The sequence below is a fragment of the Cupressus sempervirens genome, chromosome 6 (genome assembly GCF_028749045.1).
Source record: "Cupressus sempervirens isolate cs-2001-9-10 chromosome 6, ASM2874904v1, whole genome shotgun sequence".
Classification (NCBI taxonomy): Eukaryota; Viridiplantae; Streptophyta; class Pinopsida; order Cupressales; family Cupressaceae; genus Cupressus; species Cupressus sempervirens.
The window spans coordinates 431629348-431657202 of record NC_143123.1 but is presented as its reverse complement, the minus strand read 5'-3'; the positions used below and the strand labels follow the sequence as shown (position 1 = coordinate 431657202).

The 27855-nt window shown below is 35.7% G+C and overlaps 1 protein-coding gene across 1 annotated transcript; it reads right to left on the bottom strand.

The window, feature by feature from the left end:
• Window positions 1–27389, bottom strand: LOC149552891 (uncharacterized protein At2g34160-like). Its single transcript, XM_089788432.1, has 5 exons — window positions 26950–27389; window positions 1067–1115; window positions 871–933; window positions 560–624; window positions 1–460 (listed from the first exon to the last, which is right to left on the bottom strand). Exons 1-5 carry the CDS (start codon window positions 27064–27066, stop codon window positions 362–364), a joined length of 393 nt encoding a protein of 130 aa, XP_089644558.1. The 5' UTR covers window positions 27067–27389; the 3' UTR covers window positions 1–361.
• Between the last annotated feature and the right edge of the window lie 466 nt (window positions 27390–27855).

The following is a 27855-nucleotide window of genomic DNA, read 5'->3' as shown; positions in this document are numbered from 1 at the left end:
TTGGCTGAAACTTCAGATTAGTTAAAATAAGAAGAGATTCAGAAAGTAAGTTTCCTAAAATTCATTGTTTTACATTGTCAACATAAGCAATTATAGACCTCTTCTATGAAACTAAATCCCAAATCTACAAGAATATTACAAGGCAGGTATAACTTTTAACATGGAGAGGTAGCTAAAATCTTATTAACCAGAGAATGCAGTTTCTAAACCCCATCATTTGAAGCCCTGTGCTAATCAGCTTAACTTAGTGAAGGCTGATAACAGTTCTTCATCCACCATACCACAAACCTTTACAAGCTACTCTACTGACACCCAATATATTATTTAACAAAATACCAAAGTACCAATATACTGTCCTCTTTTACTGCCGATTGTTTTCGTGTCCATCAACAAGCACCTTTTCCTCCGAAGCATCCATCAACTCCTCAAAATCATGTGATTTCCCTAATATTATTTCAACCTAGGAAACCAAGGCAGTAGAAGCAATCAATCCCACATCATAAACTTAATAGAAATATAGCAACATCCATTTCATTGACAACTGACTAGCGACTTGTACCTTAGCCTTCTGGAGTGGTCTGCTCCTTGTCTCATCTTTAATATCAACGGTTGAGGTTAAGATTCCTTCACATCCATGCTAATATATTCAGTAGCTTAAATATTCTACTCTAAACACATGCACATACAAACATGCATAAAGAAACTCAAATGCTTGAAGAATAAAGTTTATACAATTGAAAGTTTTTCATGCTGTATATTCAATCAGAAAAAATAAATTGCAACATAAACATAAAACATGTTAAATTGACAAAAACACACATTAAAACTGAATTACGGACTATTATTCTTGGAAGAGTGGATGAAGCTTACTTTTCACCACAGCCAGGCCATTATTTTTCAAAATTTCAGCTACGGTAACAACTGTGGCAATAGCTGTGGGCAACAATAAAGACGACTAATTAAAAATTTCACAATCTACTTAAATTTATCCTCATATGGAAAGCACATAATTTATAACAACCTGTACCCTGTACTTTCTTTTCAATGGATGTTACTGTGTATGTACCTTTTCCTAAAGCCGAGAGCTCCACTTCATCATAATGTTTCAAATATCTCTGTTATAATATTACAGTTAATAAGAGATGACAAGAAATAAAATTCTCGAGTACACAGCATACACTTTACTGCAATACATTCAATGAAAATAAACAACTGTTAAATGAAAGAATAAATCAATTATTATCCTAAAACATTCTTAGGATCCAAATTTAAAAAGCTAACATTAACATGTCTTAAATTACTAACAGGACTAGCAAGAAAGCTCACTACTCAGGCTTCATCTAAGATCCCTAAACATGTGAAAGTAGAATGGAGTCGAATAATAGATACCATCAGCAAGGTCATTCCTCTAAAACGATAAAATTAATATTTTCAAGAAGAAAACAGATTTGTCACACTGCAGGCTCATTTCTATTACAAAATCCTGATATCAAAAGCAACAAATTACTGTTCCAACAATGTAGCAATGTTTGTCTAACCCAGCACTAAGTAATCTTACAGCTCCGTCTATTCTAATAATTTGCAAAGGAAAAGCAAGAGGAAAATGAAAATGGTAGTGAGTGACAAGCCAAAATCAGTGTATGGTTCTTCCTCCTTAGGTCATGCTTAGGAAATCAACAGAAAATCACGACAATCATCCACACAGTTCTTCATAGTATTCACTTTCTGGAGTTATGCATAGAGGTTGAAACTTGAAACTAAGAGGGCATAGTCATCGACAAATAGCCCTGAACACCAGAATAACACAAGATACTCAAAGGAGACGATAAAATTCACTAATACATAGAGGTAATGATGTGTTATGCAGGATGCAAGAAAGAAGAGAGATGACAAATCATAAATTTCTTATTTATACATAAGTTTACACATGTCTGCTCCGAGTTTTCGAGGAATAACTCATTACAATGTCACATAATGGCTTTTAATGCTTAGTGAGTGAAAGGGGATTTGTGTGTGTGTGTGTGTGTGTGTGAGAGAGAGAGAGAGAGATGGCAGGCATATCCCATGCCACCATTGTGTAATTCCTAACATGCCCATGCAAGAAAAATCAATCTGCAACTGGGGGAATACGTCTCAACATCACTGTCAATGTCTGCACTGATGAGAAGGGGGCAATTCTCAAAAATACCCTCCCAAATTTGCCAAGCTTGCCACTAGGCAAAGCCGCACATTGAAAAAAGTATCTGACATTATTGAATGAGGCATAGGCCTTCCTTTTTTCCTTCGGATCTACCTTAAATCATTCAGTGCACAATCTGGAGCACCTCGAAGATCTAACAATTGAGATGGTAATTGCAGCATTGACTGCATTGCACGGGAAGAGATGGAAGAATTCATGCCTTTTCAAGAATCCTGTAGCCTATTGGCAAGATCTCAGGATCATGCATACTATCATGCAAAGAGAAGAGAACATAAAAAACCCTACAATTCTGAAAGTCTTGCTTGCCGGGATCCAGTCTTGAGTGTTCACAATGTTACACACAAAATTCAAAGAGGAGAGTGAATGATGAAAGGCTGTAGGACTTGAGCAATTTCCAAAGAATTCAGACCTTAAGGCAGCGAGCCAGGGATTCCATTGCTGCCTTGTTCTTTACTTTTGCATTAATGAGTCCCTGTCATGCTTGGTGTCATGCTCCGCAGTGAAGGCATGGCTTATATAAACTAAATCATATCCCTCAAAAACTAAATCATAGCCTTAAACAGCAATTAGCCTTGGGTACCAAATTAATAAAACAGCCAACTGAGTTTATGTAGTTTGCTGAGGCAGAGTCCATTATAGAGCGGCCCACTTTGGGCAAGGTTTTGGAAATGATAAAAAACCCAATTATATAATCAAGCCTACTTGCTAGCCTACCTATTAGGAAGTTTGCAACCTTTGATGAAGAGGTGTTATTCGAAAGGCATAAATAAGAGGTGCTTGTGGATCATTCAAGCATCCATCCATAAAATATTGTTCCTATTTCAAGAGCAGACTTACATCAGCAAGAGAATTCTGAATCAGATTAATTAATTTGGTAGAGACCGAATATTTAAACCAGCAATGAGATTAAGGAAAACAGGGACATGGAAGAAGCAGAAGAATGCATCAATTATTACAGCATGAAGGATGCATTGATTATAGGTTAACAACAAGAATTAAGATAAGAGAAGTAATCTGATAATTTGATCCCAGCCATTGCATATTATTTAGAAATACAATTAAGTTGATAAACGAAGGGTAACTTGAGGGGGCAAGAAATCAACCAAAGGATAGTAATTGAAGAGGCATGTCCATTTCCTAAGAAGCAACACACCAAGAGACTTTTCCTCTCATAAAAGGCATCGACATATGAAATAAAGAAGACAACAAAACATCCATGGCCTCACATATCAAGCAAATCAATTCAATTAGAAATTAGCACTCATAAAGGGCAGATTAGTTTCTGAGAAATCAATCAGGCACACAGATCAATCAGATCAGAAGTTTTTATTTATTTACTAGCATTCTTGTGCGATTATGGTATGTATGAGATGTATACTAATCTACCATATTATTTCTGATGTTAATTGGTCATTCTTCTAGATTCTCCATTTTATTATTTATTCTCCTAAGCAAACAATCAAAGATGTTATCTAATATATTAGATCTTATACGAATTGCCCATTCTTCTCGGTTCCTCGTTTATTTATTTTTTCTTGCAAGGAAACAATCAAACATAGCAAGGTTAAGAAAGGTGTACAAGGTAAAAACTATTGTGAGATCCTCTTCTATGTATGCCACCTCATGGCAGTGACAAGTTCTACGATGAGGCCAAGAGGGTTGCAAGGGCTGCCTGCCCCTTGAGTTTAGAAGGGAAGGGCGCTCTAGACACCCTATTGTAATTTCAGAGTTTCCTGAAACCCTTACCTTGGTTGACCATTTTGCTAAAGGACTCTAATCATGAAGAGGATAAGAAATGGCAATGAAAGAGAGAATGGCTATGAAATTGCTCACTAAATATTGTTAATGAGTGTCTTATGACCACACCAACACGGAATAAAGCGCCAAAACAATCTATCCTCTCTTGATCAAAATCACCATGTATGTTAAGATTGTACAAAAGATCATAGAAGCAACTCCAAGATTCAAACTGCAAACTCGCTTGGCTTTATGTATGCTAGTTTTGCAAGGGAACTTATGCTAGCTCACTTAGACTTATCAATGTAACTTGTAAATGATATGGTGATATGAATACAAATTTCAATTAAAATAAAGTGCAAATGGGATATGGACTCATAAAGCTGGACTACTTCCGCTAATGCAAGGCTATGTTGAAGTTATGGAGAGACCAAATCAGTCCTAGCTTTGCCTAATCCACCATGCTTAGAAGGGTACAATCTTCAAAGGATGCAAGTCTAATGTTGAAATTTACCAACGCTCATCAAAACCATAAGTGGTGCAGGAGCATCTATTCCTCCACTCTCCAAGGCATCCACTACAACAAGCTCTTCATGAGTTTCACTCAAGGGCATTCATGCCTAAGAGTCCTATGTAACTATTAGAAGTAGTTTTCCTTTTGAAATAAGCCTACTTGTAAGGCCTAGCCACCATTGGTGTTCTATAAACCATGGGTTTTTTACTATGGTCATTGGGCACATCTTAGTCCTAGGTTAGGGTAGGTGTGTTCTTAGGCTTCTAAACATGTTTTAGGTCCCTAGGATGCTAGAGGAAGGTCCTAGTGTGGTTATAGTGCGCTTTTTGCATAAATTGCAAAAAGTTGCACTTTACAACAAAAATTGCTTGACAACTTTTGCATAATTGCCTCCCAACGGTCACAACCTTTGAAAATCGGTTGGATTAGTTGGGAAAGGTCTTCAAATAGCCTTTTCAAGAAAGTGGAAGACAAATAATGTAATTTTGCAATTAAATCAATAAAAATTCCTAATTTTCCTTGTAATTGTGATGCAACATGTGCGTGTACGGACTAGTGTGGATTGGCAAGAGCAAATGAATGACTAGACCAACATCTAGGATGTTTTAGGGTGACATTGCAATTGGTATGAAGGTTTGAAGTGGTTTGAGTCAAAAGTTATTCAAACATCTTTCTCAAGTGCACCAAAACCCTTGTTTCATTGGCAATTTTTGGCAAAAATGCCCTAACTTGCTTTTCCACCACGGGAATTTTATGCCACTCATGAAAATGCAAGTTAGGTTGGCGTACTATAGGATTCCAGAAGGATGGGAGATGGAGATTGAGTTTCCTATTTTTGCAACCCAGCCCTAGGCCAAACATCTCTATGTGTTTGGTTTAGGACAGTAGACATTGAAGTGTCAAAGGCACTTTGGGGATGGATAAAACATGTCTAATGGTTGCCTCCAAGAATCTCAAGTGGTGGTTAAGCCTGGACAATATCCTGGTGTGTACTTCCTTCACAAACCTAACCAATTAGGCCTATGAGGACTATTTGCTGCATTTTGGGTTTGGTGATCATCTGATTGTTTGGGAGTTTGAAACCTTGGGATCTGAAGCAACTTCCAAAAGGGTGTTCGGATATCCACTTTGTTTGCCAGGTCCTTTGGAGAAGTTTCAAACCAAGTCCCTCTTTCTTCATTGGCAGGGCTAAAAAGGGGCTACTAGGCATAAAAGCCAGAATTGTTGTTTGGGCTCTTGGGCATAGGATAGGCTGTCTTAATCCATCATTTTGAGACTATTAGATGTTCAGGAACCTTTCCATTCCCCTTCTAACACAGGTTCCCAATCCAAGCAAATTCCAAGTATTTGGTAGTATTTTGCTAAGAGACCTAGTTGTACTCTTTGGAGTGCCTAGTTCATGTTTTGTTTGGAAGTCTATGCAAAGGTGTAGAGCCCTCTCTTGAGCCCATTTTGGGGTATTGAAGAAGTCTTAAGGCCACACTGCATTATAATTGCCTAATTAAAGGAGAGCTCTGCATCAATAAGTAATGCAAATCAATGATCAATAAGTAATCGAAATAAAGTGCCTGCAATTAGGCCTAGACTGCCCTTACATTGTTGCTTGCAATCAACAAACACCAAAAGATATTAACACTAGTTTCATCATGCGTATAACAACAAAATATTTCATCAGCTAATCTATCCAACCTTATTTGAACTATTCTAACTTCTATTCAAGCAACTTTAAACTAAATGAGGAATTTAGGAAACCATGCAAAACTCCAAAAAGCTCACGTGTTCACCATGCAAAGACCACAACGAATAAAGAGCAAAATTTGGCTGTATATTAGCAATGATTTCTCAAACAATCTCCCTCTTTAGAAATGAGGGGAGCAAGTCTTATTTATGGATTGCAAGCACAATGAATGGCCAAGATTAATTTGAGACCAATGGCCCAGATTTGTCCAACAAAGCCCTAATGTAGCCAACAACTACAAGCATTAAATGCTGTCCAATCATATGAAGCACCTATCTAGAAACCAATAAGAAATTCATTGTGACATGATCTTACAAAAATCTTCTTCTAAGAGCTCGTTTCCCTTATCTTTTCCCTTTTTTGGCAAATTCAATGAACCAAGACATAGTATTGTTGAGCTTTTCTACTAGTACACTTGGCACATTTCGTACCATCTGTTCAGCAACATCGAAATCAATTGTAGATGTAAAAAAGTTGTTTCCCAATCAGGTGTATTATCTCTACAAGTGGTCATGAAAGTATTGAAGGATGTAGCTCCCTTAAATTGCTTTATTTTGATGGAGTGTGATGCTTTTAGTTTGAGGTATAAGACTCATCTTTTTCTCCAATATTTCCATTTCCATAATTTCTTCATTGCACTCATCAAACTTCAAAGTTCAATGCCTCCTTTACCGATTAAAAGAATTTCACCTTGGATTGCTTGGATTATTTCCTTCACCACTGGCAATCACAACTTACTTTTTCGAGTGTGTCTCGTTTTGAAGGCAATGCACAATGCTATCCATAAAGACCAATTGCTTCATTTACCTTGATCCCTTTACCCTTTTCCAACATAGGCCTGCAAACATCCTTCAATGCCTACAATTGAGGAATATTATTTTCCTTAATGAATTGAAACACATCACATGTCTTGAACAAAGCTTGACCTCTCTTTTGAATGCAGACAACTGTCTCATAATTTTCCGTGAATGCTTAAATGAAATTGTTTGCTTCCTTGAAGACTTCAATTTACACATTGGCCTCTCGAGTTGTTATTGCTTCCAAATTATCAGTTGAATCTCTCGAAAGTGTGATAGCAGCAATGCTTGATACTTTTCCAATATAGAACTTGTGATGGGAGGAGCAATGCTTGATATAGTTTGCAACTTTAAGGGACTCAAGAATACATAGAAAACTAATTTTCCACCAATCTTTAAGCCATTTAACTCGGTACTTTTGGAGATACCAGATTTTCTTCGTTCATTGCTTACTCTAAGAAGGTTTCAGGCAGATTTAAAAGATATTCATGGATCTCTCCATATGAATCACAACAGATCCTCCAAATTGACTTAAATGAGAGAGGATTCACTATACTTGTTGTCCAATTGATTACAAACACAAATCAATCCATGTGAGAAAGGAACAAATGACTGATCAGCCATGAAGAGAGAAAATCTACATAATAAACAGCATTTTCATTAAACAACTTCCAACCAAACTCACTCCTCTACATACCCTTGACCAAAAGAGGGTGGGTATTTAAACCATTTTGCATTAGTTACAACTGAATTTGGATCATCTTCTTGATTAGCTGACTAGTATAGATATCTTAAATAAATCTATCTAAAGAAATGCCGATAGATATCCATTATAAAATGATTAAAATTTAATTTACTATATAAGAAATATTTCTATTTATATTTCTATGTGTCTTCATTTTTTTTGGACTTTAATTTTTTTATTTAATTTTTTTTAATGATTATTTATATCTACAAAGTTTATACTTATAGAAAATATTTTAAATGGAGTGTTTATTTATTATTTTTTAAATATAATTTGTTCATAATATATATTATGATTTTGACATGTAGATGGTTGTAATTTAACCTAGAAATATAAATGTTAACACTAACACGCTCACAACCCACTCCACTCCTTTCTGCCATTGTAGAATGCCTATCGGCATTAATCAATTTTGACATAATTGACAACTTTTGCAGAAATCGTAAAAGTTGTCAATGCAACATTTTTCGCTTTTTCACACTATTACTTTGACCATACCTTGGACACTATTACAACAAATTTTCATTGAATATGCCTTAATGACTCAAAAACTCTATTCCTATGCCTCTCCCTTACATTTGACCAATATGACCAATTTTGAGCTATTGGGCCTAATTACCCTTGCAATGCAATTTTCGCTTATGGGCCTTACATGATGACTTCTTTTGATTACATTTGACATATAAATGGTCTAATAGACCTTATTACATACATGATTCATAACAAGAGGAGAAACTTCCGCAATTTCTAAGGTTGAGTTTTTTGGGAAAGTTTTGTCAACAAGGGATTGTAAATATGAGCTCATTTCTTTGGAAAAGGCACGCTTGAATATTTATTTTATTTTCTTGCCTTTGTGACTTTTTTTGAGTTTTCTGAATTGTGTGCCCTTGAAGGGCTATTCTCAGAATTTCTCTTCCAAATTGTGCTGAAGTATACAATTTGGCATTCTCCTACAGTTGCATACTGTTGCTAAGGAGAAGATTAATTGCTGGAATTGTTATTGAAGTTGGGAAGAGATCAATTAGAGATTTCTTTCAACGAATTGCATCTGCATTTTAGGGGTTTGATCTGTGCATATCAAGCTATCGTTTCCCACTAGAAGGCCACGATTCTGGCACTATCAAAGTCTGCCATCAATTGTAAAGGCTGGGACGTCATTCTGGGAAGCTGGGCGTGACTCTTCTAGCACCTGCGATTCTGAGTTTGGGGTCTACAGCCATCATTACCACCTGCGATCATAAATTGGAGGGTTGGCAGGGTTATTCCTGGCTTGCCTGTGAGTATCTGGGCCTGCAGGTGGAATTTTGGAGGCCATACACATGACTAAAGGTGGCTAGAGCAGCTATTAGGAGCCACGATTGTACTAGACCTGCATTGCATTCTTGGATATCCTGTGATCGTATTGGCTGGAGTCACGAGCTCATTCCTTGGATCATAATTCATATAGGGAAAATAGCATTCATACTGCATGTACCAAGATCATTTTTTTCTAGAGTCCAGCATTAGTGATATCTGCTGCTACCATCAAATACCAGGTTCTATAATGTAATTTTCCCGAGTCTTGAATGAATAAAATGCAGGTCTGAAATTGTGAGTTAATGTTTTTTTGCGAAGGTTATATTTTCATCCTATTTTTGGTATTGCAAATTGAGAGTTGTGAAACATTAAAAACAATGTCTTGTTGAAAACCCTCCACCATTCCAAGGATATCATCAAATATTAAATATTATCAGTATAAAATTTGAATTAGTTTGTTATTCAGAGCTAGTTGCTTACTTGTCAGGTGTTTGACAAAATGCTAAAATTGATTAGTTAAGTGGAAAAGTATTTGTCAGAGCAGTAATAGAACAAGTTTATTACAAGAAAAGAAAAACTTCAGATAAGAATTCTCTCCTGCAAAACAATACTGATAAGAATATCTTAAAGAAAATTTGAAGAGATGCCAGATACTTTAATAGGCTCTATAAGAACCCAAAAAAACCCCACTCCTGCTAAATGAAGATGAACATAGGAAGTTGGAATGTTAGGGTTCTCGAGATGAAAGAAAACATATAGTAAGAGACTGTTGTAATTGACTGAACATGAAAGATCTTATATTTCTGCAAGATTTAAAGCTAATGCTTTCAATGAAGCTAATACACAAATTCATTTCGAACCAAGCTGAAATACTCTACTCCAATCATGACGGGGTAAGGGTGGTGTTGCCATTTTGACAAGCCCTATTGTAGTGATTAGATTTCCCTCAAGGGAGTTTCCCCTTGCAACAGTGTGTTGGGTTACCTTCAAGCTAAATGGTTTAAAGTTTGGTATTTGCAATATTTATGCACCTAATGATTACACAGAAAGAGCTGCTCTATGGGACTGCTTATCTATTGGATTCTCATTGGGGATTTCAATATGATAGAGAATAAAGAACATAGATCTAGTGGATTAAGGCATGAGTGGAAAGCCAATGAGCACTATTTTAGGCCATGTGTAAAAGGAAACTCAGTTTAATAGGTAAAAGGAAGGACTCTAAAGGGATATGGTTCACATTGTGTAATAATCAAGCGGCCTCCCAAAGGATATACTGCGAATTGGATAGAGGTTATGTTGATGCTTCTTTCTTTTCTTTCCCCATGGATAAATCAGATAATCTTGTCATTGTTAAATCTACTATATGTCTGATCACACCCCTATTTCCACTTGTGTCTAGTTTGGTGCCCCCTATAACAATCATACAAGAACTAATACCTATAAACTCAAATCTTCCCTGCTTGAAAATTAGGATAACCTGGGGATATTAATATGGCCACATTCATTGCAAAGATGTCCTTTCAGTATTGCTCTGTTGCTTAAATGTGAGGCTCTAGTTAATACATGCAGGAAAGTCTTTAAATTTGTAGAAAAATGCTAAAGATAAACATAAGCTCGAGGATGCATTCCAAGTCAAGATCACCGATATTGAGATCTGCAGCAGAAAGGCCACAAGGAATATCCGGAGAAAGAACTGATTGACAGTAAAGCAGAATTAAGCAATATTAAGCACAAAATATACAAGGGGCAGAGAATCAGAGCTTGTGCTAATTAGTTAAAGGAAGAGAACAGAGATTCTAATTACTTCTTTAATTTAATCAGGCAAAAACAGAAAAAGAAAAGAATTGAGGAAACATCACTTCAAGGTATTTCCACCACTATCCCAAGTGATATTTGCAAGGTCTTGTTTGATTTTACCAAGAACTCTTTACATCTGAGCATCAAAAGGAGAACTTTATTAAGTTAGAGCAATGTTAGTGTATGATCCCCAAAAAGGTAACTGTGGAAGTTGGTGTGTTTTTTTGTCAAAGGATTTAACTTTAGCAGAAATTGAAGATAAAATCAGATCGATGGTTAATTCAAAATCACCTGATTTAGATGGACTAACTGCAGGATTTTACAAAGCAAATATGAATCAGGCAAGAATTGCCAGAACTTTATGATGAAGCCTTCCACACAGGTACCCTTGTGCAGAACATTAATAAGGGCATTATCAAACTGCTACCAAAAGGAGAGGATAGGTCTTTGTTTAAAAATTATAGACCAATCGTATTATTAAATCTTTCATATAAGATCTTAGCCAAAACTCTTGCTAAAAGAATCCCAGGAATTCTTGGGAAGATTTTAGTTGCACAAACTGGTTTCATAAGTGGCAGGTATATTTTGGAAAATCTAATAACCAGTTGGGAAGGTATGCATTGGGTTAAAAAAGGATAGTCAAGATGTTATATCTCCCCTAGATTTTGAAAAGCCTATGATAGAATAGAATAGCCCTTTGTCATGGGTATGCTCAGAGCCCTTGGCTTTCCTCATAATTTTTGTAGATGAATTGAGATTCTATTCACATACCAGTTGGGAAGGCATGCATTGGACAAAAAAGGATAGTCAGCACGTTATAATTCCCCGAGATTTTGAGAAGGCCTATGATAGAATAGAATGGCCTTTTGTCATGGGTATGCTCAAGGCCCTTTGGCTTTCCTCAAAATTTTTGCAGATGGATTGAGATTCTATTCAAAGACTCCTCCACAGTGATTGATGGGAATGGAACCCTGTCCGAGCCTATTCCGTTGCAGAGATCCAGCAGACAGGTTACCACATTACTCCAACCCTCTTTGTTATTGTTGTTGATGCATTATATTACATATTGAGATTCTCTGATCTTGGTCCCCCAGTGAAAGACATTAGACAGCCAGATGACAATATCTTACTTAATGCACAATTTGTCAATGATACAGCCTTGTCTCTAGTTTGTGAAGTGATTAATTTTGATAATGTACTGAATAGGTTTGAATCTTTTCACATGGCCTCAAGAGCTAAAGTGGCTCCTCAAAAGTCTACAATGATTGGATGGACAGAACCACCTCCCACTTGGCTTGCCAGTAAGGTGTGGGGTTGGGTGGGGTCATCCAATGTGGTAAGATATCTCAGTATCCCATTCTCTATCAGCACCTCTCTAAAAGACATGAAGTAATGGATCTTCAGTAAAATTGAAAGGAAACATTCGAAATGGAAAACTCGCCTTTTGTCCCTTGCGTGGTAGAAAAAATCCTCTCTTCAGATGCTATTTATTATGCATCTACATGTCTGTTTTCTAATTATCAAGTTAACAAATTGAGAAAAATTCTAGGGGAGTTCTTGTGGTCCGATGGGCAAGGCAGTAGGGAAAGACATAATGTAGCATGGGTTGGTCTTGCACTCCAAAGGAATTGTGGGGGCTAGGTCTTCATGATCATGGCATTGCTTTGGCAGCCAAATGGGTTTATAAAGCAATACATGGAGATTAATCCTAGAAGGTTCTTATCAGGAATAGTATCACTTTACCCAAACCTTAAAAAGGCAAACACTAGAATTCTATTGGTTGTCTTGATGTTCTATTGGGGGAAGTGGATGTCAAACCTTTTGGTCTACTGTTTTTTTCCTCCCGTTGGAAGGCATGGGGAACATGTGAGGCTGCTTATCAGCAACTAATCTGCTATTGGCTATTCAGCTTTCTTCTCTTGTGTGGAAAGATCCTTGTGGTGCGGGGTCATGTTGAATGAGAAACCTCTGGCACTCGCTCACTCATGTTCTGGTAAGATCTGGAGTACTTTGGGCATTAATATCATCTGTGATCTTCTTGTCTGCAACCAGATGGGGACCTGTGGTGAGTTAAGTACCACATTCCTCCATCTCATAGAAAAACATACACTTTGATTTGCAAAGAAGTCAAGGCTTTCTTTCCAGGCAAGATTGTCAAGGGCTTCCATGCCTTAAATCAGTTGGAGTAGCAGAATAGCAATATATTTTATGATATCTATACCAAGCAGTTACCTTCCATGCTTAGATGATACCCAAATCATACAGTGGATAAATGGTTTTTGGGATGTCACTAGATAGAGTCGAGATGGTCCTGTGTTTAATAGTTTTGGAAGTGTGGATCCTCCTTAACAAAGTTTCAGTCGGTGGTGTGTCATCTTCTATTGGTCTGGCTTCCATTATGTGTTTTGTATGCTCTGCTCCTGACTCTACTTCCCATTTATTTTAATGCTCATATGCTGCAAGTGTCTGGTCTATTTTCCTTGGGTCACCAATCCTTTGGAACACTTATTTGGGTCTCTCATGTCCAAATTCTGATTATTGAAAGATTATGTGTATGTATATTCTTCATCATTTCAAAAGGAAGATTTGGTCTCCCTTTTTATAAATTGGCGATGCCCCTTCACCAAGGATCACCACTCTTGGCCTAATTTATTTAACTACAATAATCATCTTATAATATTATATTATTATTATATCACAATTCTTATTATAATATTCAAATTTATTCATATAACAATTATATTAGAATAATATTTATTTATTATTAATTAATTAATGTATTATTTGAGACATCATTGTGAATCAGATATGTAAGCCTCCTAAACCTAATCTTCAATAATCCCTCTTAGCTAAGGAAGTTTTCATACTATGTTGAATCATAATGACTGCATCATTACAGCTCACCAAAAACATCACAATGAATTTTATGTTCTCGAATATCACCTCATGTGTATTGAACATTATATTGTCAGATATCACCTTAAGTGATACTGAACATTAGATATCATTATGACGTGTTCTTTGGATGTCACTATGTGATATTAAACATTAGATATCTATCATTGTGGTATGTTCCTCGGATATCACATTTTATATCTATCATTATGGCATTGTCTTTGGATACCACCTTATATGATTAAATATTTGTTATGTTCTTTGGATACCACTTTATGTGATATTGAGCATTAGATATATGCCATTATGCTAATTCCTCAGACACCACCTCAAGTGATATTGAACAATAGATATTTACCATTATGTTAAGTTCCTCGGATACCAACTCAAGTGATATTAAACAATAGATATCTACCATTATCTTATGTTCTTCAAATACCACCTCAAGTGATATCGAACACTTATGTCATCTTCTTCAGGTATCACCTCATGTAATATTGAACATTAGACATCTAACATAATGGATTTCAATAAATCTTCATTGTGAGATCATAGCCCCACAATGAGAATTACAATGTACAAGTGTCTAATTGTGAGTGTAACCTCACAAAGATATTTATATCATAGGTACAAAGAAAGTCACCATGAACTCTTGCACGTGGTGTTGTCATGGTGTCACACACGTTACATCCACCATAAACCATATCAAAGGGTGGAACAAGCAATTTTCACCTCAAGCTTCTCTCTCATAGAGAGGAATGCATTTCAAGGGATTACACCTCTAACTTCTCCCTTAGAGAGAAGAATTATTAACGAGAGATTACACCTTGAACATCTTCCTTATGGAGAGTACTCATTAAGAAGATATCAACCCTTTGACCTCCTTACCCAAGGTGACTTTTGAAGAACTGTCAAACTCCCTCTAAATCTAATTTTAACCTTCGGACCTCCTCCTCCAAGGTTGCCTCTAATGAACTCTCAAACTCCCTTTGAATCTGAAATCAACCTTCTAACCTCATGGAAGCAGGTCTTTATTCTACATCAAGATCTTTTCTTGAATGCTCCCTAATGCAACAAGTATCCATCTATCTAGGAATATCATGACCAAGATATCCACAAAAAGGTCATCTAGTCTACATACATGAAACTTCATCATATGAATTATAGTCCTCTAAGTACTATAGTTTCCTGGCCACTAGAGAAACCATCTAGACATGGTATGCTCCCTTTGAACCAATATGATAAAGATTCAATTGAAACAAATCCTCTAGTTGCTCCCTTTGTCACGGATGGATACCTTGCTCACATAGTCCCAACATGGATCTTGCTCAAAGATGCTCTTGTAATATGACATGATTCACATACGACTAAAGGAGCTAGATCCAAGACCTCCTTGTACCTATTGTCATATGATCAAGTCCTAGACCAAGCGGTTATATGACCATTCTAAGATTAGAACAAAAATCCACTTGCAATTTGCTTCCTTTGAAGCTCAAGTTCTTACATCAACCTCCTGGGCCCCTCGTCCAAGGTTTGCCTCTAATGGTTTGTCAAATTGCTATTTTTGAAGAAATGCCATTGTAGCAATTATCATGTTCTTCCTTCCTCGAATGCAATCTCTCATGCTTCTTGGTCCAACTTGAAGCTATTAAGGAGATTATCTAACACAAATGAAGCATACATCATTCACTATCAAAATTATAGCATGAAATAATAACTATATATAAAAATTCATGTGCATTAATCAAGCATGGAATACTAGCATTTATTTGATAGATCTTAGAAACTTAGTCTACTTTCACAACATTATCCCAATGGTCAAAACACCATAATCGATCCATCCATTCGTTCCAATTTTATTTCTTATAGATTTCACAAAATTTGAGTACTTGGCAAATGTAAAAAGTAAGGAAACATTACACTTTAGGTATACGTCCAAGTTATGTCATGCTTTTCATTATGACAACTCAGTGGAATTCTTGCTCATCTATGTCAAGGCAAAGTTTCGTGGCCATCATGTCACTTTTCCAACCATCGACAAGTATAATCTTGAGTCACAATTTAAAGTAGAAATCAACAATTAAGATCATTGTCATTTCTATTTTGAGAAGTGCAACACAATGAAATGAATAAAGTCCAATAATCATGATCTGGTGTGAGGTATTATGAACAATAAAAGTAACCATTTAATTCAACTTTAGTCTTTGATTATTGTGACTTTGAGTGTTGGGTATTATTTATGAACAATATCATGTAGCTTGTGAGTCAATTTATCACCAAGCCAAATTCTTCAGTTCACACTTAATTAGCAGCTCCTAAAACTCTTCAAATTAATATCTACAATTCTTCCTAAGTTCCAACTACAAATATGCAAAGCCCCGTCTTAAATAAATCGAACCTTTATTATCAATATTAATGTCTTTCATCTCTAAATTTGATCACTAACCATCAAGACTTCCAAGTATTGGGCGTTATAGAACAGTCATTGGAAGTTCGATGAAGTTGGGCAACTAGTCGCTACATTTGGATATGTTGTATCGATGCTTTCAATATAATCCACGCTATTCATCTCTATTAAAGTCGCCAACTCTTGCAATTATTGTTAGTATTTGTTACCAATTAATTACTCTAAGATTGTTGTTGTTAAACATGTGCTCAAATGAAATATTTATCGTATCGATATTAAAGTATTGCCTTCTCATAACCATCTGAAGTCACCATCTTCAAAGAAGTTGACCTTTTATTAAGTTCTCTTTTACATGAATTGATCTTGTCCTTGATTTTTTTCTTGCCACCTCTGAAAGTTTAAGTTTCTTTCACACTCAAATGGCACATGTTTCTTTCTCCTGTTTGAGGTACTAAATAATTGCATCCATAAGCAAAAGTATAATTATGTGTTGCCACAATAATCTTCTAACTATTTCACTAATGTTACAATGTATATTAGAATATCAATCCAAGGAAATTGTTATTTCAAAGACTGTGCCATATTACATCCAAAAGACTTATTGCAATGGGCTTCATTCTCATGAACTCGGACACAGTACGAACACGTCTACACATGGCTACTCCAACAAACCATACTGCCAACAAGAGCTCGTCTATTCCCAAGCTCCATCCAATGTGGGTTTCAAAGCATGGCATTCATTGATCCTTGCTCAAACGAAAACTCTAACCATGGACACCAAACATATAAATCCATACAAGCTCTCCATTTATTTATTTTTACGTGATAGGCTAGCACGAAGCTTCAAACCAGCAATTGCGATCAACGCCTTGGCCCTCATGTAGCGCTTGAACGACTCTCTCTCCGCTAATGTGCATCCACTAAGTAGACAACTCCACAACATCTCTTACCATGAAGACTTGCAAACTTGTTATTCCAATCATGATGCCTTGACTCCAAGACATGCCAGAAGCCACAAACATGTGCCAGTGACTTGGACTTTGGACAGTTCTGCCTTTTGTACACACATAATCTCAACCTCACCGGATCTCCTTTACTAGTACGGGAAGAAATGATGCTGATTTACAAATCTGATATTGACTCTGCACATTTCTTTGACTGCTACAGAACTATACTTGACCAAGAGGAGCTCCGAGCTATTGAAATGTTTATGAAAAACAAAAATATCACTAAAGAGGAGGTTATTGAAGTAAACAACGCACCTAAACATACTGAGACCTCGATGGGAGAATGCAGTAATGCTAAACCAGATATTGACACTCCATTGGGAAGGTTTGAAGTTGATAAAGCTCGTGTTAGCAATAACATCATTGGTTCCTGGGATGCAGCCTGCCTTAGTTTTGTATGGTATCTTTTCTTTTTGGTTATGAACTATCTCAATCTCTTTCATGATGTAATGTATATAAAAATCGTTCGTGTCAAGTGGCCTGATGGCCAATTCTTTTGTATTGCACAAGATAGCAGTGATCAGCTGATAGGCTTATTAGTCAGTATGGGTAGTCTTTCTTTTTGATAAGTCAGTCAGTAGGTTTCAATAGATAAATCAGTCACAGGGATGTAAAAACTCTTCATTTACCATCTCTAATACAAAAAATATATAAAATGCAAATATTGCTTACCAATAAAAAATGTCATAAGCCACACCTTAAGGTGAAGGGTTATAAACTTGACTACTTCCTCCTCCTACATGAGATTTTTGTAGAGGGAGTATCCGAATTTTTCGGCTCATGGCTTCTTACAATGAATTTGAATTACATGCTCTTACCAGGCACTTCAATGGTTTAAATTGACCCTCTACAAAAAAAACAATGAGTCTCCCCTCAATCAAACCTAATTATCACTGAAAGCCTTTGAAGTTCTATAGGAGAACTGCTCAATTGTGCCCTCTTGCCTCTATCACTAGAACTTGCAAGTCCAAGGTAAGGACTTGCATGAGTCCAACATCAGGTCTCACGAGCCCTTGTGATGGACTATTGCTACTGCCTGGATGTGGCCAGCAACTTATGATTTGAATTTTTTTTTCACTTTTCGGGTTATTTGTTCTTTGTGTTTGCTCAAAACAATGCTTTAGGGTGCCTCAGATGAAATGAAGGATGACAAAGATGAGGACTTTGATATTAAGAAGAAGAATAAGCTCCTCATTTGAAAACCTCAATGCCTACTAGTTCAAGGTGTGAAAATTTGAGTTATATTAGGAAAGGAAGGAAGATGTCATCTTTAGTTTGCTATTTTTCACATTTGGACATCATTATATCTAATTTTGTAAACATTTATAAACTTATGCTGCTTTATGCATTTTAAAGTTTGGAACTATGATGATATTTCATATATTGAGTGTTTAAGATTCATATGACATGTATGATGTATCAATTATGGCTCTTATGTTCTTTAAATGCATTAATTTCTTTTTGTTTTTATCTATGCTCCACGGAGTTTCCGAGACAAGGAAGTTTTAGGGGACGGGGACATGTTTTCAATACAGGTACAAGTCAAAGCCAAAATTTAGGGGACGGTGATTAAAAACATAGGGGATTTTTTTATATATAGAGACAAAATTCAAATATGCATATCACAACATTGATAAACCATTCACCATAGACATTTTAGAAGATCAATACATGGAATATTATCAAATGGCAAATACTAAGTACTTCCATTATAACAATATCACATACATATAGAACAAAAATCAAAATGCCTAAAGGCTCCAAGTATCATGCTGAAATCAGAATGAAACAAAGAGAAATCGAACTAAAATAGTTAGTAAATACTAATCGCAATCTTTCCTCACTAAACACAATCTTTCCTCATTGTTGCTACTGCACTTAAGTTTTGTTTTTCTTCCTCTTAGCAAGTTTGTCAAGTCTAAAAATGATTAGAAGTGTTAGTGTTTTAATGGACCAAACATGGGTTACATAGTTTTATTATGTCTTTAAGACGACTAGGGGCCACTCGGACAGCAAAAATTAGAAAAAAAAAAAAAAAAAATTTGTTTTTTGGGAGGGGGTGGGGGGAGCATTTTGCCTTGACCAAATTGGCTGGAAAAAAGGGGACAGCCAGTCATTTCAGGGACAGATAGGGGAACGACAAAACCGTCTCTAGTACTACTGGCTGTCCCCAAGTTTCCTATCAAAAAAAATTGGTCGTTTCGGTGATGTTTCCAAATTTGCCAAAACGGGGACGAGTTAGGGGGCGGCCAAAATCCATCCCCACGTCCCCGTTTCGTCCCCAGTATAGGTATGACCCCAAAACCATAGGGGACACGTTCCCGTGGAACACAAGTTTTTATGTAAAGCTAAGGTTTTTTCCTTTTGCCAATTCTAAGTCTGAGTCCGAGTCTAATTTTTTGGTTTGCCGAGTTTGTGGCTAGTCCAAGTCTTTAAACTATGGCTTGAACCTTCGCATTCCATTTCTAATTCATTCCCCTAATTGTACTTAAAATCCCTGCCATTGATTCCCTTATGGACGATGAAATCCCCTAACTAGCTCCCTGTTTTCAGTCATAATGACCTCTTAGATGTTGATTTTCTCATTTCTTTTGCCCATAGCTGCTCCTTTCCTCTATTCCCCTTATGGGTACCTCATTTCCTGGTCACTTTTCTATATATGTCTGCATCATACACCCTCAGGCTAGCAGAAACAAAGGCTTCAATACCATTGTAATAACTATTAAGTTTGTCGCTTCAGTCAGATTGATTCGATTATGAGATTCATTGTTGATGGTAAATCATCATTTAGACAAATATTCTTATACATATATATAATATTATAATACATATTATATTATATATTACACATAATATGTATAATATGCATATATGGTTATTTATATTATTGTTAATATATTTATTATTATCTAATGATGATTATCTGTAGAGACATGTCTCCTCCCATATTTATAAGTCTTCAAATCTGCATTTGGAACACACCAATACAAATGTCAATGTTATTACATTTGCAGAAAACGATCTTTAATACAACAACATGGTATCAAAGCCAGACTGCAAATGTAAGACAGTGTTTAAAGACATGATAGATAGATACAAATCTTAGATATTAAAGTGGAAAATCAGATAAACATTTAAGGGAACCAAATATAAGGAAGAGACACAGTCGGGACAGCACAAGCAAGGAGTAGAATTTGACGGTAGCAATTTGCAATTGATAAAGTTGGCACTCATAATCCAGAAGCTGCAAACATTCATCATCAAACATCCAAGTAAGGAAGAAATAAGAAGCAACTATAATCCAACATGGTAAACACCAGGAAATCAGGAATAGCAATGACAGTCATCCTGACTTTATTCAATTCAGAGCCAACTTTTGAGATTCACTTTTAAAACAGCTCGAAGGCAGCAAAATGTCCGAGAGTAAGGACATAAGGATGAGGAGTTGATTAGAAAAATCTGCATTTCATTAAGGAGAGTTGCGTCGAATTACAATAAACATGAGATAGAACCTATACCGTAAACTGGTTTGACCGTCTTCTGCAAATAATATTCAGTGATCAGACAGAGATATATACAATGATCATATGATATTGCAGGAATTCAATAAAGTAAGAAAGGCAATCTGCTGAATAAGGGGAGTCAACACAAGTAAACATTTAAGCAATAAACCACATGTCAGCAAGAAATGGAAGGAGTGTCAAATATAATTGCAAATAGGACCTGATCATGTCCTTAGCATGGCAGATATGTTTGAGGTCATTCAATGATAAATGAGATATACCAATATTCAAGAGGCACGAATTATACAGATTCAGTGGTCAGCGACTAATATATTAAACATCCATTATAATATTAATAGGAAGAACAAACAAATGGGCAGAGATATATATAAGAAGTAAATCATAGTCAGTAATTCTATTGGTAAACATGGGTATCACCACAACTCCTTAGACGGGGAGAATAAGAAACTCATCTAGTGACTTACACTACCTGGCATGGACGTTCCTCCCCTTAATAATCAATTGAACATTTGAAAGAAATTCAGTGATCAATATTGACCATTTACATTATTTATTCATCTAGTGTCATCGTCGTAGAAGGATATAACTTGGTATCAAATATAAGAAGGAAGCATTAAATGCTTTTATCAAGGAATGTTAAATTTCTTATCAAATATGAAATATGTTAATCAAAACCAACAACGGAGAGAGTTTGTGAATTATATGAAAACAAGGGGGAAATACATGGGACATATCCAATTAATAATTGTAATCGAAAAGCTCAGAAGTAAACTAAAACTAGTACCTTGCTATTGATGGTGGCATATAAACTATTCTCTTGCAGCATGGTTACCACCTAAGTGTCAGGGGAGATTGGTATTCAACCCTCATAAAACAAGATGCAAAGTGTGGAAGAATCGTTTCCAATTTTAGTGACCAAGTATCTAGATAATTCTCCACACCAGTTATAGTAATCCAATTACAATATTGATGTATAATCATCATTTGGAGACCCCCACATAGGTTACTTGATATGGAGAATATTGCATATGTAATGATGAAGAAAATATAAAATCATTGTTGAGCATATATATATATAAGACTTATGTTAAAAGTAATCCAGCACATACACTAAATCCATGAAAAATAGATGGGTAGAAAGGTTAAGAAGTGTATAGAATGTTTCAAGATTGTGAAAGGTTCCATAGGCAGATTCGAATGTTATATAAGTCCACTACCATTCTAGCACACCTGCGAAGAGATTTTTGTGGCAAACTTGAGAGGTTGATTCAAGAAGCTTATGTCAACGTCAACCAAAGCTCCAGTATCATGAATTTGTCATATGATGGATAACATTAATTACAATTAGAATGGCCAAACTATTCAAATTGTATAGTTATGGTTACCAAAGAATTTGGACCATCAATGGTTATCCACTTGATGACCAAAGCTCTGAGTATGAATAATAGATTCATGAAAACTCCAAATCAAAATATTGGTATATGGTGGATGGGTTTAAAGAAATGTCAATACTTATTTGCCTCTAATGATAAACTTAATGAATGTTTAGATCTTCCTTGGATGAGAGGACCAAACTAGAAAGAAGATTAATACTCAAGAAGAAGAAAGAAGTTACTAACAGAGATAGAGGTCGATATCATTCTAGATGATTGTCTCTCATTAGACTTGATATTGATTGAAAAGTCTAAAAATAAAATGTGGGAATTTTACATTGGGGGGGTGGAGAATAATTACCTTCACCCAATGTTTCATTCCCATTGGAGGCATTTTTGATTTGATGCATGTGGACCTTCATTGGATAAATTAGGATCAAGAATGTTGATGTACAAATAAGTATTTTCATGTATTATATTTATTTACTCATTATAGTCTCTCTCTTATTTGTATTTCTATATGTACTATATGAGCTATTTTCCTTGTCTTTTCCTTTGTATCTAAAGATGATCTTGCATGAAAAGAAAGCTAATACTTTACACATGCTACCAAATATTGTGCAGACTCAATCTTATGATAGTAGCTCGAAAGAAGCTGTGATCTAAAACTCATTAGTCATCTGATGATCAGTGAGGTTTTTGAAATTTAATATTCTTGATGATTGAGATTCTAAGTATTCTTCCATTAAGAGGGAGTCTCACAATTCTTCGAAGGCAATGTAGAATCTCAAAAGATTGATACTCAGAGGGAGTCTAAAAATACATGTGTATGAATGCATGCTTTTGATGGCCTACCCCTGTGTACATCATGAGGAAATAACAACTTATCACCAGAAAGAAAGAAGATTGATATAAGTTTCAGAGGGAGTTCAATAAGCATCCTTCGGCAAAGAGAGCTCTAAGGGAGTAACTAGAGGACTTGACTTCCTAGGATCGTTGTTCAGAGGGAGAATTTTGAAGTTGGATCTCTTCTCTATAAGGGAAAAGATCAAAGTGAAATTCCTTGTAATGCATTCTTCTTTGTGAAAGAGAATTTGAGGTGAAAGCCATTGTTCCACCCTCTAACTTGGTTCATGGTGGTTACTATTTTGCATATGTGGATTATGTCATTAAAGGTGATGATCTTTAATTGATCTATATATGTATGTATGTATGTATGTATGTATGTATTTGGAAGTTAGTTATTTAAGGTGATGATCTTATCAATAGTTTGACCTGTTGTCATGACAGACTTCATTAATTTGTTGTCCCAGAGTGTTAGAAGTCATGATAACAAACATATCGTGATCAAGCTTCATTAAGTTATTGTCCCAGAGTGCCGGAGATCATGATACTTGTCATGATAGAGACCATGACATTGTGATTTCTTGTTATCTGATAGACTACATCAAGTTTTCCCAGAGTGCCAAAAATCAGATAACTCATATCCTACTAGGATATAACATATCTTTTGGTAGGCATCAAGGATTTGATGTCAGTGCACATACCAAAAGAATAAGTATGATGAATATCATATGATTAGTATTTCCTATAGAATCATAATTCAGATTAGATTGAGAGATAACATCTAAGTTGATGAATATATGTTGATATCCTTAAATATGTCATATTATACTGAGATGATATCTCTTCATATACTTGAGAGCATAATGTGTTCTATAACAATCTTCCCTACCTAAGAGGGAGTGTTAAGTTTGTATCTTTAGTCAGATTGATTCAATTATGAGATTCATTGTTGATGGTAATCATCATTTAGACAAATATATATATATATATATATATAATATGCATATATGGTTATTTATATTATTGTTAATATATTTATTATTATCTAATGATGATTATTCATACAAACATGTCTCATATCTCCTCCTCTCATATTTATAAGTCTTCAAATCTGCATTTGGAACACACCAATAAAAATGGCAATGTTATTGCATTTGCAGAAAACAATCTTTAACACAACACCAATACCCTAGGCAGAGATCCTACTTCTATCTCTCATTATTCATTTTAAAATTGTTTTCCAAGACAATCAAGAACTCAAAGGTATAACCTCTCTGGAGTTTGAGACAAATGAGCAAACTTCTCATAAAAATAAAATATTTATGCATATTTGAGTAGACTTCCAGATCTGACTTTTAGAATGAACTGCAAGGTATAATACCACATGAAAAGTGACATAGACTACTTGTCATATCTTTCCCTAAGCCCGCAAGTTCCGGATCAGTCCATGCATGGACCAGACACCTGTCACTATTGTGTTAAAGTGGATACCTTGATTATCAGCTCCAAACCCTAGTGATTCAGATCTTTGAAGGAATGATTGCTGTTCGCTGATCAGCCACCATGCACCTGCATAAATGAATTCTAATTCATTGACTTATCAATCCAAATCACCCTCTTGCCTCCTTCTAAGGTGCCCAGGTTGAGCAATTGAGTTCTGACTAAAGATCATTGCTCTATCTTCTGCAGGGTCTGAGAGACTCCAGAATATATGTTGAAGTGATTTGACACCTACGACGATGTGTGGGTTTCTTTTTTTATCTCCAACGAGTGCAACTACCTAGAAATCAATCATGTGCTGAGTTAATGATCTGAAATCTAAGCACACAATAGGAAGTTCACAGAAATTGGTGGAATAAGATCGGAGTTGGCATCCAGTAGATGACCAAGGTTTTTGGCCCAAGAATCTACCTAAGGGGAGTTCATCCACATCAATTTCCACCGTCATTTGTCCTAGCTAGCGAGAAAGTAAATTATACTGGTTTATTTTAGCACTAGGCTCCGAAAGCAGCATCCAAAAATTGAGTGTCTAGATGAGCCACCAGAAAAAATATTATTATTTTAAAATTAATTAATAATAATACTCTTATACATATATATTATTTATTTTTTTATTTGTTAGGACAATGAATTTTCTGTTTAGAAAAATAAGTGAATTTTCTAAGATCAGGAATATGCAGATTAGACCTGATTTTGAAAATGATGACCAGCCTTCTGCAATGATTGCCAATGCTGCTACAGCCCATAAAGATGACAGGACTGAAAATATACCTATTGTAGTGGCAAAGAACACAAATGGTAATAGGAATGCCTAGTGAAAATTTACACTTTAAATTACACATATTCTTACATGATTGTGACATTTTAGTTTCTGTTGGTAACTTAAATTCATTTTTTAAATACTCTGGTGGATTTTAACACATCTGTTGGGGCATATATTTTATGAAAATTTTGCATTACTAGGTATGAAAAGAAAAAGACCTCATTTGTGATATGGGCACAGCTACATTCATGAGACCAAGGGATGAAAGAGAATTCATGTTTGCCATGTTGATGTTTTGAATGCTGAACAGTGAAACAATAAGTAATTACAATGATAAACATCATCCGTTGCACAACCTGACTACTTGTCAAAGTTATGCCAAAAGAGTCTAGTCAAGGCCATTATTATGGGCGCTAAAAAAAATATAGAAGGAAGCTCAATAACATATAAAATCCAAGATTCCACGTGCCTATGTAGAGGACTAAAATGAATAGAGAGCAAAGTACCCTTAACAGCTGTGAAGAATATAAGTGAATACTAAAAGAACGAATTTCAGTATTGAGCCTACTGGTACATATCACAACTAAGCTTAAATAAGTCTGCAAAAGCATTCATGGTCAATGGATAGTTAAAATGCTAAAAAGTGATCTATCCCGCCCAACAACTAAGCAATATGATTGTAAGCCAAGACAATGGAGCAGCATCCACAACAACATGCTAATATACATGACTAATTCCACCATGACCAAACTTATGCAAAATGTCCTGTCACACAAAAAGGCCTGATTGAGGATCAGGTAGCGCTAAGCATGACTAGATTTAGATACAACTAGATCAACAAGGTGGAGAAACTGACCTGAACTTTAAAGCAGCAAATCAGAACATAACTTTAGGATGATTGATCAAACAGGAAGGCCTAAAGGAAGATCGGGTAACCACTCAGCATGACTGGATTTACAATACAACATCACCAAAAAGGTAAAGAAATTAACCTTCACTTTAAAACAGCAAATTTTAAATGTGTTCAGAAAAGAAAACAAAAGCAAGAACGATCTGAACAAAAACAACTCCAGGAACTGTGAAGCCCCAATCTGTTCCACAAAAATGTACAAAAATATTATGAATATAGACTAATGAAAGCAACCAATATGATATAAAGATAGTTTACTTTTCAGTTCTAAAATCAATTCCCAAGACAAAACAAAATTAGGTATATCTGATTTGATTGGAGGGTGGCTATTCTAGAAGCCTACAATATGGAGATTTATGTTAGATTATTCAAATATACAAGAGGGAAGTAGAGGGACCAAGAATGCAAGCACATTCATCCTCTGCTCAAATACGATCAATTGTGGTGCACTACTAATGGCGGTGATAAATATTGGCGGCGTTCCCCCTTGAGTCAAGCTTATAAATAAGTAATCATAGAAACGTGGTCAAGCCAAACTGAAATAACATCAAATGCAACCTATAACCTCATTCGCTTTTACCCAGAGAGAAAGACAAAATCTTCGATACAGAAATTGGCATGCTGCACCAATACAGAACCATGAAATAATTATAAACTGAATGCAACAATTGAACAACACCCATTTCACACCAATCTCTGAAGATATTAACATGCTCTTGAATATGAAACACGAAAAGTACATTCAAAAGTGTGATCCGTGAAAGAAAACTTTGCCTTACAAAAAATATTGGACCTGATTAGTTTTCCTCGCATGAATCCGTCATACGACTAATCCACAAGAAATGAAATGAACGAATAATATATACAAATATACATGATTATAGGTATAATTTAACTAACCTTGGCCAGATTGACATAGAAGAAAAGGGGATTCTTGGTATTGGACACCTGAATCTTGTTCTTCTTCTGGTTTTCTGTCAACTGCATGCTGTCCATTTTCTGGCTAATTTCCTCCATTTTTCCTTCCCAACTGCGCTGCTCGACCCAATATCCAGAATCTTCAATGATATAACCTTACAAAATCCGCAAATAATATCATGTAGTTGCTTGTACCATTAAGCGTATATATTCCGTAGTAAAGGATTTGAAATTAAAAAGAGCTTAAGCATTTACCACTTTGTTCTTGAGGAAACGAGTGTGCGACATGTTTCTAGAAGACAAAAGGTGACCGAGGAGCGTGCTAGAATATTCTCTCCACTGTATTTAAAACTCTACTAGAGTACGAAGCAAGGGACTGGACTAAAACCGAGTAAGCACCGCCACAAACCACCTTCCATCTTAGTTTTTATAAGACCATCTTCAATCTTAGCTTTGTTAGGGAGAACGTGTTCCATCTTAGTTTTACAAGGGGGAATGTGTTTTGTATGTATCAAACTTGTGTGTTTTGTGTTGTAACGGTTTTAGCAATTGGGAGTAGGCAATAATTTCACTTTAGGGCTCGTTTGGTTGCTGGAATACAACCGGAATAGGAATAGGAAATTAGAATATGATTTGTATTCTTTGTTTGGTGCGTGGAATAGGAATAGGGAATAGGAATACATATTCTCATTTTAGCCCCAAAATGAGCTTTTGTCCATTTCAAAAAATACCTGTAATTGGAATTGCTATTCTTGCATTCATTTTAACTTTCTCAAATTTGATTAAATTTTCAAATCCGCTTTGACCTGGGGTGAGCGCTGGAACTTTGTTTTCAATATTTCAAATATTTCAGCGATTTTTCAATGGCACCGATTGCATCTTCAAAAA

Coding starts and splice junctions, on each gene's coding strand:
- LOC149552891 (XM_089788432.1), bottom strand. CDS start 27,066: ATGGAGGAAATTAGCCAGAAAATGGACAGCATGCAGTTGACAGAAAAC. Junction 934..1,066: donor GCTCTCGGCTTTAGGAAAAG/GTACATACACAG, acceptor TGTTGCCCACAG/CTATTGCCACAGTTGTTACC. Junction 625..870: donor TGGCCTGGCTGTGGTGAAAA/GTAAGCTTCATC, acceptor ATGGATGTGAAG/GAATCTTAACCTCAACCGTT.